Genomic DNA, 12,030 nt, shown 5'->3' on the forward strand with positions numbered 1-12,030 from the left:
ATAGAGCCAACTATACATGAGACACGTTCACGCTCCAATTTTCTTCCATATTCTCAAGACTATCACCGTTTGAATGCTGTGACGTAAGTCATCACTCATAATATAGATTGGGATATGCTCAATGACTCTTTTAGTCAATGACTGATGACTTACTCCATCCATAAGTGGTACACAAAGATCAGAGAAGCCAAGATTGCCCTTGATGTCGCTTTTAGAAGGTGGCGTTCTCTCCATTTTCGACTTGTCCTAATAATACCCTATTGAGAATTGTAATCAGGCCAAGTAGAACGTACATGGTGTTGAAGCAGTTGAAGACATCTACCAGCAAACTCACATATAAAAAATAAGTGGTCGTGTGTCTCCATCTGTCCGCTATTGCAAAGAACACACTCCCGAGAGTTGATGTTGAGCCATGCCTTATCTGCGGTTGTGAGTTTCGCTAACATAGCTAACCACAGAATGAAATATTCACTTGTAGTTTTTGACAGCATCCCTATGTTTATTTTAAAATTATTTAAATAATTAAATACTCTTTGAATAAGCATAGTATGTTTCAAATATTTTTTCTTTATTAGTAATTTTTCATTAATCCATCGATATTATTGGATTTAAGTAAGCACTACACATATAATTAAATATTTTATTAATAAGTTTAGTTAAGTTGAATAAATTAGTTATAATAACAATTCTTTCTAATAAATTATATAATTTAATTAATTGGATATAATATTCTCAATTCAAATTAAATATTTAATCAATGATGGTTATTGAAGCCATCAAAAATAATTTTCTATTAGTATTTCAGTGATAATTGATGAGTAGGATTGATTTTCTCATAAAGTGGTTATAAATTAATTTCTTCAAATAACAAAAAGGGGAGATTTCATTTGAGGTTTAACTGAAAGATGATATTAAAGGAGATGAATCAATGTAAGAGAAAAGTTTTTCAGTTAAAAAGTCAACTTCATGTTTGTTCCCTTATTGATGATTGATGCATAGATGACAATCATTCAAATAAATGAATCAGTTATGGTTGTCATTTGTACGACCTGACGGCCTCGGTCATCTTTCCTTACGTTTCGGTCAACAAAGGAGCGTGGCTAATTTCTAATCAATGAACAATTTTGAAAATATTTACAAGATTTAATTAACCAATAACATTAAGAATTATAAAGGTTCAATTCTAACTAATAAATTTTTAAGAGAATTTATTTAAGTTCGATCATGCATTCCCTATAACATAATCAACTATTGTTACATAATATGCTATGTTACCCCTAATTATTCAACTAAAAAAAATTAAAAATTCAATTGGCTAGAAAAATATGAATAATTGACCATATCATTTATAAATTAGATTATTTGTGATAAAAGTACCAAGAATAACACAAATATCTATTAAATAAAATTATAAAGCATAGATTAGATCTCGAACAAAAAAAGGAATAAATCATCACTAAAACCCGAACATCACAGGTTCCATGGTGTAGTGGTTAGCACTCTGGACTTTGAATCCAGCGACCTGGGTTCGACTCCCGGTGGGACCTTTCCCCTTTTTATTTATATTAGGAAACAAAACTTTTGGGCCTATACCAACTGCGCTTTGGAAGCCCAAACTAAAAGTGTTTTATGCCAATGAAATTTAAGTTGAACGATACTGTTTTTCAAAAAAATTAATACATAAAATCGTAAAATAATTAAGAGTTTAATATACAAAAATTAATACATACCCTCACATCAAAAGTGTAGAGCATCAAGATTGTTTAAAACCATAACCTCCAGAGAAAAGACAGAGAGATGGGCTTAATAAAATAATAATAATAATTAATTCAATCCTCTCATACTAAAGCTTTTAGGATGAAATTACTAAAAATTCGAGAGATAATCATCTCGATTTAACTAAGTTGGATGACTATAAATTTTTCATTGCATATTTTTAAAAATATATTGATTATGTAAATTTTTTAAATCACATTTGGTTAAGAATTTAAATGTAAACATGCTTACATTATGTTTTATCATTATATATTTCATATTTATTTTAATTTTATGAGAATCGAGAATATAGATAATAATATACATATATATTATATATGACAGTGTTAGTGTCGTATCATGTCCTAAATTTTTTAAATTATTTGTGCTGCTAGATCCGTATCATATTGTGTCATGTCCATGTACACAATTTTAAATATAACGAAACCTTAACTTTAACCACTACACTAAAACGTCATTAATAATTATCGCTACAAGTAGTTAGCATCCAGTCTTAAAACATGCATTAGAAGAAACATAGATAGGTTATAAGCTTCAGAAGTTTGTTCATTTATTAATATATACTCAAATAATTACTATAGTTGGGGTGTTTCTTTATTGATATTTCTCTCAATCTTTATATGTAAACTTATAGATTTAATCTCAAATTATCTCAATTATTCAACATTTATAAAAGTTCAATGAAACCATAAGTTCACTTGATTTAGAACAAAGTCCATTTGGTATGAATTCAATCCATGGTTCAAAATCACTCTTAATTAAAAAATGTAACAATTTTATACCTTATCTGATTTTGTAATTTTGACCAAATCATTTTATGAACTGAACGACGCAATAAAACGGGATTCAAACTCATGATTTAGAAGTTACAGGACCTCAACTTCACCAACTGAACTAGTTTTCATTGACTAATATTTTTTAACGTTGTTGTCAAAATATGTAACATCATTAAAATATCTAATAGCATTTCAAATTCAATAAAGTTAGTCATATTAATATATTAATTGAATTGTTGTATTGCTTGCCTTTATATAAATACACATATACACATAAAATTAAAATTCTTAAATTTACATTCGTCAATCCAAATATAATATTTATACTAATATACAAAACGAAGATATTTTTTATTCATAAATGACAGTTTATGACATCGCTATACTTTTTTTTTTTTTGTCTCAATAATACCTCCAAATTATTATTATTTTTTTATTTCTCTTTTTATAAAATATGATATATTAATTTATATATTTTATTTTTATTTATAATATATTTTAAAATATAAAAAATTATATATTATATACACACAAAAATAACGTGTGACGAGAAAAAAAAAATAATAAGCAAGGCTTGCAAGTTATCTCCATTTTTATTCCCTGACATGTCCACGCCTAAACGCCTACCTTTCTTCCTCGCACTTACCTTCTACATGGATTTGATACCTTGGACAAATCACACTCCAACCTCATGCCCCACATAAAATAACTTTTCATATAAATATACTAATTGATATTGATATGGTACGCCGTTATTGTATATATATTAATAAATATTATTTTTATATTTTAAAATATATTATACATAATAATAAAATATATAATTAACATATCATATTTCAATAAATATATAAATAAATAAATAAATTTAACTTAAATATGTTATCGATATAAAAAAAAAAATTGGTTCCGCATGTGTCACAAACCATCATTTATAAATGAAAAAAAATATTTTCTTTATTATATTAGTTGAGATATATAGATGAGAAGAAGAATTTGAGTAGATGTGGTTGAAAAATATATAAGAAATATTTTTGATAAATTTTAAAAATTGGTGTTGCGGTGTAAGTAACCGTCATTTATGAGTAAAAATAGAACATTTTTATATAGTGTATATATATATATATAGTTTGAGTTATAGTTACATAAAAAATATCAATAATAAATAATTCTTATATCAATTATTATTAGCAAATATATATAAATTATGAATAACTACTATAATAAATCAACAACTACTACAATATTTTTAGGGATAATTATACTTCTTTTTCCTGAGGTTTAGTGTAAGCACGTGTAAATTTTTTATAGTTTGAAAAATTACATCTAATACCCATGAGGTTTGCTTCCGTTTAATAAATAAGTCCATCTATTAGTTAAAATTCATAAAAAATTTGCTGATATTAATAAACAAAACTAAAGAAAAATTGAAACTTACATTCGATTGACTTATTACTGATTTTTGCAGGTCAAATATATTTTTTTATGATCAAATTACCCTCATTCATTTTTCATGCGTTAATGCATATGAGGAGATATATATTCATGAGTAGTTTAGTCCAAAAAATATTATTTCACCTGCAACAAATTAGTAATCAGTCAATCGAGGATAAATATCAATTTTCATTAATTTTTTTTATTAATATCAGTAAATTCAATAAATTTTGACTAATAGAAAAACTTATTTATTAGACGGAAACAAACTTCAAGGGTGCTGATATAATTTTTCAAATCACAATAAATTTATTATAATTACGACGGAGTGGAGTGCATATTCCTTATTCTTAATATATTATTTGTCGTTCATATTCAAAATTGTAATTTATTAATTAAATCCTTCTAATTAAATACAGGAGATTATAACACTAATATTGATTAAAAACTAAACATATTTATTAGTGATGCATGTCTAAACTCAGTGGTTAAGGTTAAAATTGAAGTTTTACGAGCTTATGGGTTTGAGTTTTATCGGACGAGTGGTTATATATTTTATTTTTATGAATTTATTTTAATTTCTTACTATTATTAGTCGTATTAATGTATTAATTGAATCGATGTAATACTAAAAAAAATTAAATATATTTTTTTCAATAAACATATTTTTAGTATTATTATGTTTTTAAAGTAATAAAATCATGGATATTCTTGTTTGATCTTGAACAAGAAAAACTCAATAAGAGGAAATTTACATATATATTAGGAATCAGAATTGATCAAATTGAGCAGATAATTATCCGATCAAGAAATCATAAAATATTCAACAAATCAAAGAAAGTTAAATAAATGTCATTAATTACCCACCACGCTACGCATTACACACAGTCCACCAGCCAAATTAGCTTGAGTAGGAATTCTTCTCTCCAACCCATCACCACCTTAAACCCCCGGAGTCGGCGGCCGGAATATGACGTAATCGTCGGCGGAGGTGGCGTCATCCGATCGAAGTACGATATGCTCGCACCAAAGCCGCCTTGTCATGTAGTATTCCTCCAACTATATTCCACCAAATGCTTTCGGTTTTCTTTTGAATTCGTCGCTGTGACTTTTCTCACTACGATTGATTATTTTCCCGCTAACATTTAATCCCATTTTGCTGTGTTTAGAGAAAGAAAGAATTAGTTTGTTAGAAAAGAAAGTTAGTTTTGGGAAGAGGGATGAATGCAGTTGCGCCGCCGGAGTCCCACGGTGCGGCGGAGGTGCTCCGGACTTACCAAGCTTGGCCGGGGAAAAACGTAATATCATCAACTATTTCTTATTATCTGATTATGGACTCCTGCTATCTGGGAGAAATAACTTCATTACGTTGAGGTTTTAAGATTTTATGATCAGGGATTGAGTTAAGATTTAACTTCCTCGTTCTAAATTGAAAGCTTCATTTGATGGTAATAATCTGAATATTCATGTTATCTTCACGTCTGCTGTGGTTTGGAAGGTGTTCAAATTTTTATGTCTGGTTTGTGGGATTTCAGTACGACTGGAATGCAACTTTTTCTGTTGTATCTTTGCAATTTTTGGCTGGAGTAGTGAACAGCTCTTTTATGGATTACTTTTTAGGCTTTTCTGGGCTGTGGGGAGCTAAAAATAAATCAAAATTGGCATGGTGGAATGAAGAATTAGCTTGCTTTTTGCTGCTCTGAAGTATGCAAAGACCATGTTCTAATTTCCCATACAATGGAACCCAAAAAGAAATGGTGAAAACATATCGAAACATTTGCTTGATTGTGTTCAGAATCAAAACATATTTCTTTATATACGTGAAAGTCGTGAGTACTTTCTATCTGTTGTCCCTAGCAAGAAAGTTTCTGGTTTAAGGATGGAGTTTTCTGAAGTGCCGCATTATTATATGTTTTGTTATGGAATATAAGTGCTGCTGCTAAAACACATATTTGGTTGAGCTTGTCTAAGAGATCTTATAAGACCATTTTACAGCTTATAAACTGTTAGCTCTATTTTAAACATAAGAGTTTCAGTGTTTGGATAAAGTAAAATTATGGAGCTTATACAATGATAGCTATGATAATTTATAATTAATATGATCAACATTGTAGGAGCATGTAAAAATCTGAAAAATGAATTGGAAACTTTTTGTGAGCAGCTGATAAGCTGTACCCCTAAGAAATTATTATTCTCTTGTAAAATATTTGTAAAAGTCTTATAAGTTTATTCTCACACCCTTTTTATCTTTCTATCAGAAGATCTCACCATGAGATGCTTGTTCTTACATTTTCTAAAATCTGTTCTTCGACGTTTCCTTGCAGAAATTTTGTCTTGGGGGGAGGTTAATTTTTGGGCCTGATGTTGGATCGCTATTTTTTACACTATTTCTGATGCTTGCTCCTGCTGTTGTTTTCTGCGTCTTCATCGCCAGAAAGCTGATGGATGAGTTTTCTGGAAATTGGGGGATCTCAATCTTGGTTGTATTTATTGTTTTCACAGTATATGTAAGTCCAGTTTCCTTCTTTCAAGTTTCTGTTTCTTTGTTATTGTTCAGTACCCCTGCTATCCTCTGGCTTCATTAGGTTTATATTTCTCTATAGATTTACTTTTAAAGTTTCTAAGCTCTTGCATAGATGAGCGATCGTTAATTAGGTACTTATTGATAAGGGCATGTAATTTGTCTTCTGATTCTTATTTTTCTTTACTTTTCATGCAAATGGCATATCTGCTTGTACAAAAGATATTAGTAAATTCTGAAAATATGTTCATTCAATGCACAAGCATGCAAACCGTGACAGAAAAGGAAGTTGTAGATTCAGAATATATGAGGAAACTATTCTTAAAAGTTGTTATGAATTGTTGCCATGCAATTTCTAGTTTGATTCTGCTGTTATTGTCAATCTAGCAGTTCAGAAGGTAGGGTCCAAGCACATAAAATGAAGGTATCTTTTGATCTTTGATTTTTGAAGCCAATGCGCACGTATCATCTTGTACTTTCTTGCATCTCTATCTTCTATCCGACTTTTAAAGAAAACTAAAGTGTAACTGAAATTGAAATGCACAGAAATTAAAAGTGGCATATTATTCTGCTGTTACCATTGAATTGAATAGAGGAAACAATTTGCTCCACACTTTTATCATTTCCCATATAGATGGCTGATTGCCTTCCAAATTGTACCAGAAATACATTATGCTAAAATAATCAATATAGGATCATTTCCTGCTTTCTTTTATCTACACTAGAACGCATCATTATAAGCAACATTTCTTATTGCATGTACTTCTCCAGGTGTTAGTCCTCCTTCTACTGACTTCTGGAAGAGATCCTGGTATAATTCCTCGCAACACTCGCCCTCCGGCACCAGAAAATTTGGGAGCTAATGTGGAACCTGGCCCTGGCCAAACGGCAAGTTTGCCTCGGACAAAAGATGTTGTCGTTAATGGAGTAACCATGAAAGTCAAATACTGTGAGACTTGTATGCTTTATAGGCCTCCACGTAGTTCACATTGCTCAATTTGCAATAACTGTGTGGAACGGTTTGACCATCACTGTCCTTGGCTTGGACAGTGTATCGGACTGGTATGCCTTGGTTTTGAGTTGCGACTCTTGATGTATCCATTGATGACAGCCTGCATGATATTTGTTCAATAACACTTTCTTGGACCATCGGAGCTTCCGTGATATCCATTCTTTTCATGTTTATTTGGATATGTATCTCCTAATAATTAGAGCGCTGCAGCTTCATTCCACAGTCCTTATACTCTAATTTACACAAGGAAAATTTTTAAAGAAAACCACTTGCAGCATTAGTCTTCCCTGCTGGAAGTTGGAGCTTAGTCGCTCTTTGCTTCAAAATATGCCCTGCTCAGATTCTTTCAAAACTTAGTTTAGGAAATTTATATATGATATTAAGGAGAATGATTTGATTGAACCTGAACCACTTTATCTTTTATTCTGGTTGCAGAGAAACTATCGCTTCTTTTTCATGTTTGTCTTCTCCGCAACACTTCTTTGCTTATATGGTCACGGGTTTTGCTGGGTCTATATTAGAAAGATTATGGACAGTGAAAAGACCTCCATATGGAAAGCAATGAGGAAGACACCTGCCTCCATCGCACTTATTGTTTATTCTTTTCTAGCACTCTGGTTTGTTGGCGGGCTCTCAGTCTTCCATCCCTACCTCATATGTGTAAACCAGGTAATCTGCTGATCTTTATGGCTTTGAGGTTTTCTTTCATTTAAAATCTTCCTGTTTGTAATATGGTTTCTTGTTTTGAAAGGGAAACTGATTCTTGAACCTTTTCATGCTCTGTCACGTCGAGATGGATAACCACGACCAAAACTGTCTGTAGCTTTTGCCAAACATAATCTGTATCTTACTGAATAGAACACGGAAATTTTTTAAAATGTATCCAGTAAAAACTCAATATTTTCACTAGCTGATAAATCCTATAATATTTGCTATGATTACCAGGGACGGATCTTTTACCATTGTGTCAGCCATTTTACTAACATGTCCTGAATTTTAGTTGATTTTAATTGCATCGCCGATGAAGTTAAATACCATAGTCTAAAAGTTATTTCTAAGGACAATCTGTTGTATGCCGTTTTTAGTATATTGTGTGATTTTTTTTATATTATTGCATGCAAATGCTTTGTCCTTTTAATAAATGGACGGGTTATCTGTGAATTTAACGATTGATGATTTCATCAAATTATTACCAAACCATTGCTAAAAAACCTGAAAAATACTCTGATCACAAAATTGTTGCTATGGTTTTAATTTATTTATGTAATATGCATTTTCCAACTTCTGTAAATATTTCTTCAATGCAGTCGACATATGAGAAATTTAGATATCACTACAGCAGGCATACCAACCCCTTTAATAAAGGTATTGTCAAAAACTTCATGGAGGTATTCTGCAGTAGCATTCCAAAATCCAAGATCAACTTCCGAGCTAAGCTGCAGAAAAAGTCTGTGATGCCACCTTAAACTGTCGATGCTAGTTTCGTCTGCACAAAACCGGCAAATGGAGAAGGGGAGCAAAAAAAGGCAATTGGGATTGAAGCTTTGGTTGTAGATGGTCCATTACCGTCTGAATGGATCGCTCTTATCAGCAACAATATCCAGACATAAGATTGACAAGATCAATTATTGCTGAAAATTGAACAGGGGAAAGTATTGAGGGGGAAAGGTAAATAGGAAAAAATGAGATTGAAACCAGCAACAGCATTGGATGTGTGTATATAGTAGTTCAATTCAAAGAATCTCAATTTTATGATTCTTGAAAATGCAAAATTTGCCCATATATCCAATTTCTCTCTCTCTCCCACAGACAGGGTCTATCCAGCTCAAATTGGGCATATGGTGCAGTAACTAAGTGGCTAGTCATGAAGCATAATGCACATAGACATTGGACGAAAAATGAAACTAAAAGCCTTGGAGAATGAAAAATTGAAAAAGACGTTCCTGGGTAGTATTCAACTGAGATGATAAAATTTCCCTTGAATGCAGGGTAAGGTTAAGCTTAAGTCCATTGTTGCTAGGACACTATTGATCAGAAACTCAGGAATTTTCTAAATCAAAAGAAATATTATTAGCCTAACTTCCTTGCTGGAAACGTTTCATGATGATGAGACTCATATCCATATAGCGTTGAGCACAGTTGGTGAGACAATTTGATTCACTAGAACTGAACTTGCTTCCTGGAGTTCCTGTTATGCATTTGTCCCAGCAAGCAGATGTCAACTTTCCTATCATTTCGGTAACCATTGCCTTCTCTTTTTCTTGCTGAAAAGAGGCAAAGAAAAGAATAAACAACACAAGTCAAACTGAGGCAATAGTAGTCCATAAGGAATTTTAGAATGGAATGACTTAAGATCATAAAACTGCACCAAAAGGGTTCCCTGACCGAGTTACCAGTGGATTGAGGGTTTATGACTTCACAATTGACAAATGAATCCAGATTATAGCTCATATGAACTTTAAATTTGCAGTTATATTAATTTATAGCTATTCTGTAGCTACATAGAAACAGTATATAGTGGACAAGTCTAGACAGAACAGAAACCTAGTGTCGCTACAGTCAAGCCATTCCCAGGGTGAATACTTTACAATAACTACACTACAAAGTGAATGCAAGCCAACAAGCGCAGGGTAGGATTTTCCTAAAGTTGCGTAATTTAATGAAGGGCTTGCAACAAAAGTTTTGATACATTCATGTTCCACTAGCATTAACGTGAGACATCATCCATAAGATATTCAAAATACTAACATATTGAGCCTCTAAAATAACTCCTTATTTGACGTCGCCATCTTATATTTTTAAGTGTCTGCAGTCACATTGTAATTCAACTAAGTACTTCTTTTCAAGGAAACTGTAAGTCTGTAACTCAAAGTCCTTTTGCAGTGGAAATTATCCCCTGTCCCAAGAGATGCTAGAGAAGGTGAACAGGGTTATCCTGAGTACAAGTTAAACGCTAAAGAATTCTATGCAGAGCAGTGAAAAGACAGCCTAATTGTATTGAAACCTTTCCCGGTCACCAAGCATCCCAATTTAAAGGTCAATAAAGATAACTCTTCACTAACATTAACAGCAAAATGCTTAGAACGAAAAGGATGACGAGATTTTTGGAGCTCAAATTATGTCGGTAACACAAGGAGATGCCATCTTGCTCCTCCAACATTACGATCAGCAAGCTATGCCAGTTCAAATTTTAATAACTGAACTAAATTTCAGACAAGATATGCCAGTTCAAACTCTAATAGCTGAACTAAATTTCAGAATACAGACAGATACAAATGGCCATCCACAATTTTCTGAAAGATAATACCAGTGCAACAGTCTCAATTGAAAGAAAAACAACCTGATTCGCGTGTAAATATAAGTGCATATGAATCTAATTCTATTTCCTCCTCGATCCTTGCAGTTTCACCAATTGAAACCAAGATGCCATTCGAACACACTATATGGCCAAGAACATACAGATAAACATTTTACACAGACTGAGGTGAAATCTTCACAAACGGCACGGTTCCAAGAGTGATATATAAAAAATGGTGCGACGAAGAAGAGTAGTACCACATAATTCAACACTCATTCTCAAATTTAAATTCTTCTGATACTAACTGAACATTGCATTTTCACTAGAACTAATTCTTGATAACCTCACTCAATCAATTGCGCTACACAGAAAAGAATCCCCCCCCCCCCACAAACAAAAAAAAAACCCCCCCCCCCCACAAAAAAAAAAGAAAAAAGAGTTCAGAAAATTGGGGAAAAGTAAAAATGGAAAACCCATTTCCACACTTTCTTCAACATAGTTGATCTAAAAGATGCATTGCAACACTTATAAACAGCATATCAAATTAAAAATATCCAAATGCAACACACAGAACGTCAACAGACAAACACATATATATTCAAATACTTGGAAAGACTTACATTTAGAAATTGCTGCAGCTCCGGAGAGTTGAGTGATGAAGGGTCCATAGAGAATCACTGAACTTTTGTCGTGATGGAAAGCAAACAATTTTCAACTCTAAAATTTCGTGGGACTTAAACTAGGTACAAAAACCCTAGCAAAACCCCTTTACGAACTGGGGAACAGAAGACTGAAGATGGAAAACTGGGCCGAAGATGTGGGCTTCGGCCGATTATTTCATTATTTCCCCTGAAACCATTTTGATTTAATCAAATTTTAAGTGTAATCCACTTTGGTTAAATAAGGCCCAATTCCGACTCTACGTTTACATAATTGATTATGAATCATAAAAGATCAATTCTATTTTAAAAAAACAGTTATATTATTTAGATTCGTAATTTCATAATTGATTATGTAAATACGTATTATAGCTAAATCTTACAATTAATTCTATTCTTAAGGTTAATAACCGAGTAAAAAATTATTTAACGGGCATAATAGATAATTACGGTAAACAAAAAAATTTCGTGGAATAAAAAAATAAAAATTCTAGATTTATTCTAAAAATGTTCGGAATGCAATTTAGTAGATATTGGAAAAACCAAAAACAAGA

At 31.9% G+C, this 12,030-nt stretch overlaps 2 protein-coding genes and 1 non-coding gene across 4 annotated transcripts; 2 read left to right on the forward strand and 1 right to left on the reverse strand.

Moving 5' to 3' along the window:
- Positions 1,476 to 1,547, forward strand: TRNAQ-UUG. The gene has a single exon. It is a non-coding gene; the product is annotated as a tRNA-Gln (tRNA).
- LOC105158161 (probable protein S-acyltransferase 7) lies at positions 4,847 to 9,027 on the forward strand. 2 transcript variants are annotated; one of them, XM_011074806.2, is made up of 6 exons: positions 4,847 to 5,030; positions 5,156 to 5,284; positions 6,311 to 6,493; positions 7,279 to 7,569; positions 7,955 to 8,188; positions 8,827 to 9,027. In XM_011074806.2, exons 2-6 carry the CDS (start codon positions 5,207 to 5,209, stop codon positions 8,983 to 8,985), a joined length of 945 nt encoding a protein of 314 aa, XP_011073108.1. In that variant the 5' UTR covers positions 4,847 to 5,030; positions 5,156 to 5,206; the 3' UTR covers positions 8,986 to 9,027. The 2 variants fall into 2 exon arrangements, with proteins under 2 accessions (XP_011073108.1, XP_011073109.1); XM_011074807.2 differs by lacking the exon at positions 8,827 to 9,027 and adding an exon at positions 8,271 to 8,454.
- On the reverse strand, positions 9,419 to 11,589 carry LOC105158162 (mitochondrial import inner membrane translocase subunit TIM8). Its single transcript, XM_011074808.2, has 2 exons — positions 11,438 to 11,589; positions 9,419 to 9,783 (listed from the first exon to the last, which is right to left on the reverse strand). Exons 1-2 carry the CDS (start codon positions 11,483 to 11,485, stop codon positions 9,595 to 9,597), a joined length of 237 nt encoding a protein of 78 aa, XP_011073110.1. The 5' UTR covers positions 11,486 to 11,589; the 3' UTR covers positions 9,419 to 9,594.

This window comes from Sesamum indicum, linkage group LG3, assembly GCF_000512975.1.
Source record: "Sesamum indicum cultivar Zhongzhi No. 13 linkage group LG3, S_indicum_v1.0, whole genome shotgun sequence".
In the NCBI taxonomy this organism is placed as follows: Eukaryota; Viridiplantae; Streptophyta; class Magnoliopsida; order Lamiales; family Pedaliaceae; genus Sesamum; species Sesamum indicum.

Bases quoted from the DNA above. Each gene is read 5' to 3' on its own strand.
- LOC105158161 (XM_011074806.2), top strand. From the start codon at position 5,207: ATGAATGCAGTTGCGCCGCCGGAGTCCCACGGTGCGGCGGAGGTGCTC. The intron at 5,285-6,310 runs GTAATATCATCA...GTTTCCTTGCAG, and splicing joins AAGCTTGGCCGGGGAAAAAC to AAATTTTGTCTTGGGGGGAG. The intron at 6,494-7,278 runs GTAAGTCCAGTT...GTACTTCTCCAG, and splicing joins TTATTGTTTTCACAGTATAT to GTGTTAGTCCTCCTTCTACT.
- LOC105158162 (XM_011074808.2), bottom strand. From the start codon at position 11,485: ATGGACCCTTCATCACTCAACTCTCCGGAGCTGCAGCAATTTCTAAAT. The intron at 9,784-11,437 runs GTAAGTCTTTCC...GCCTCTTTTCAG, and splicing joins AGCTGCAGCAATTTCTAAAT to CAAGAAAAAGAGAAGGCAAT.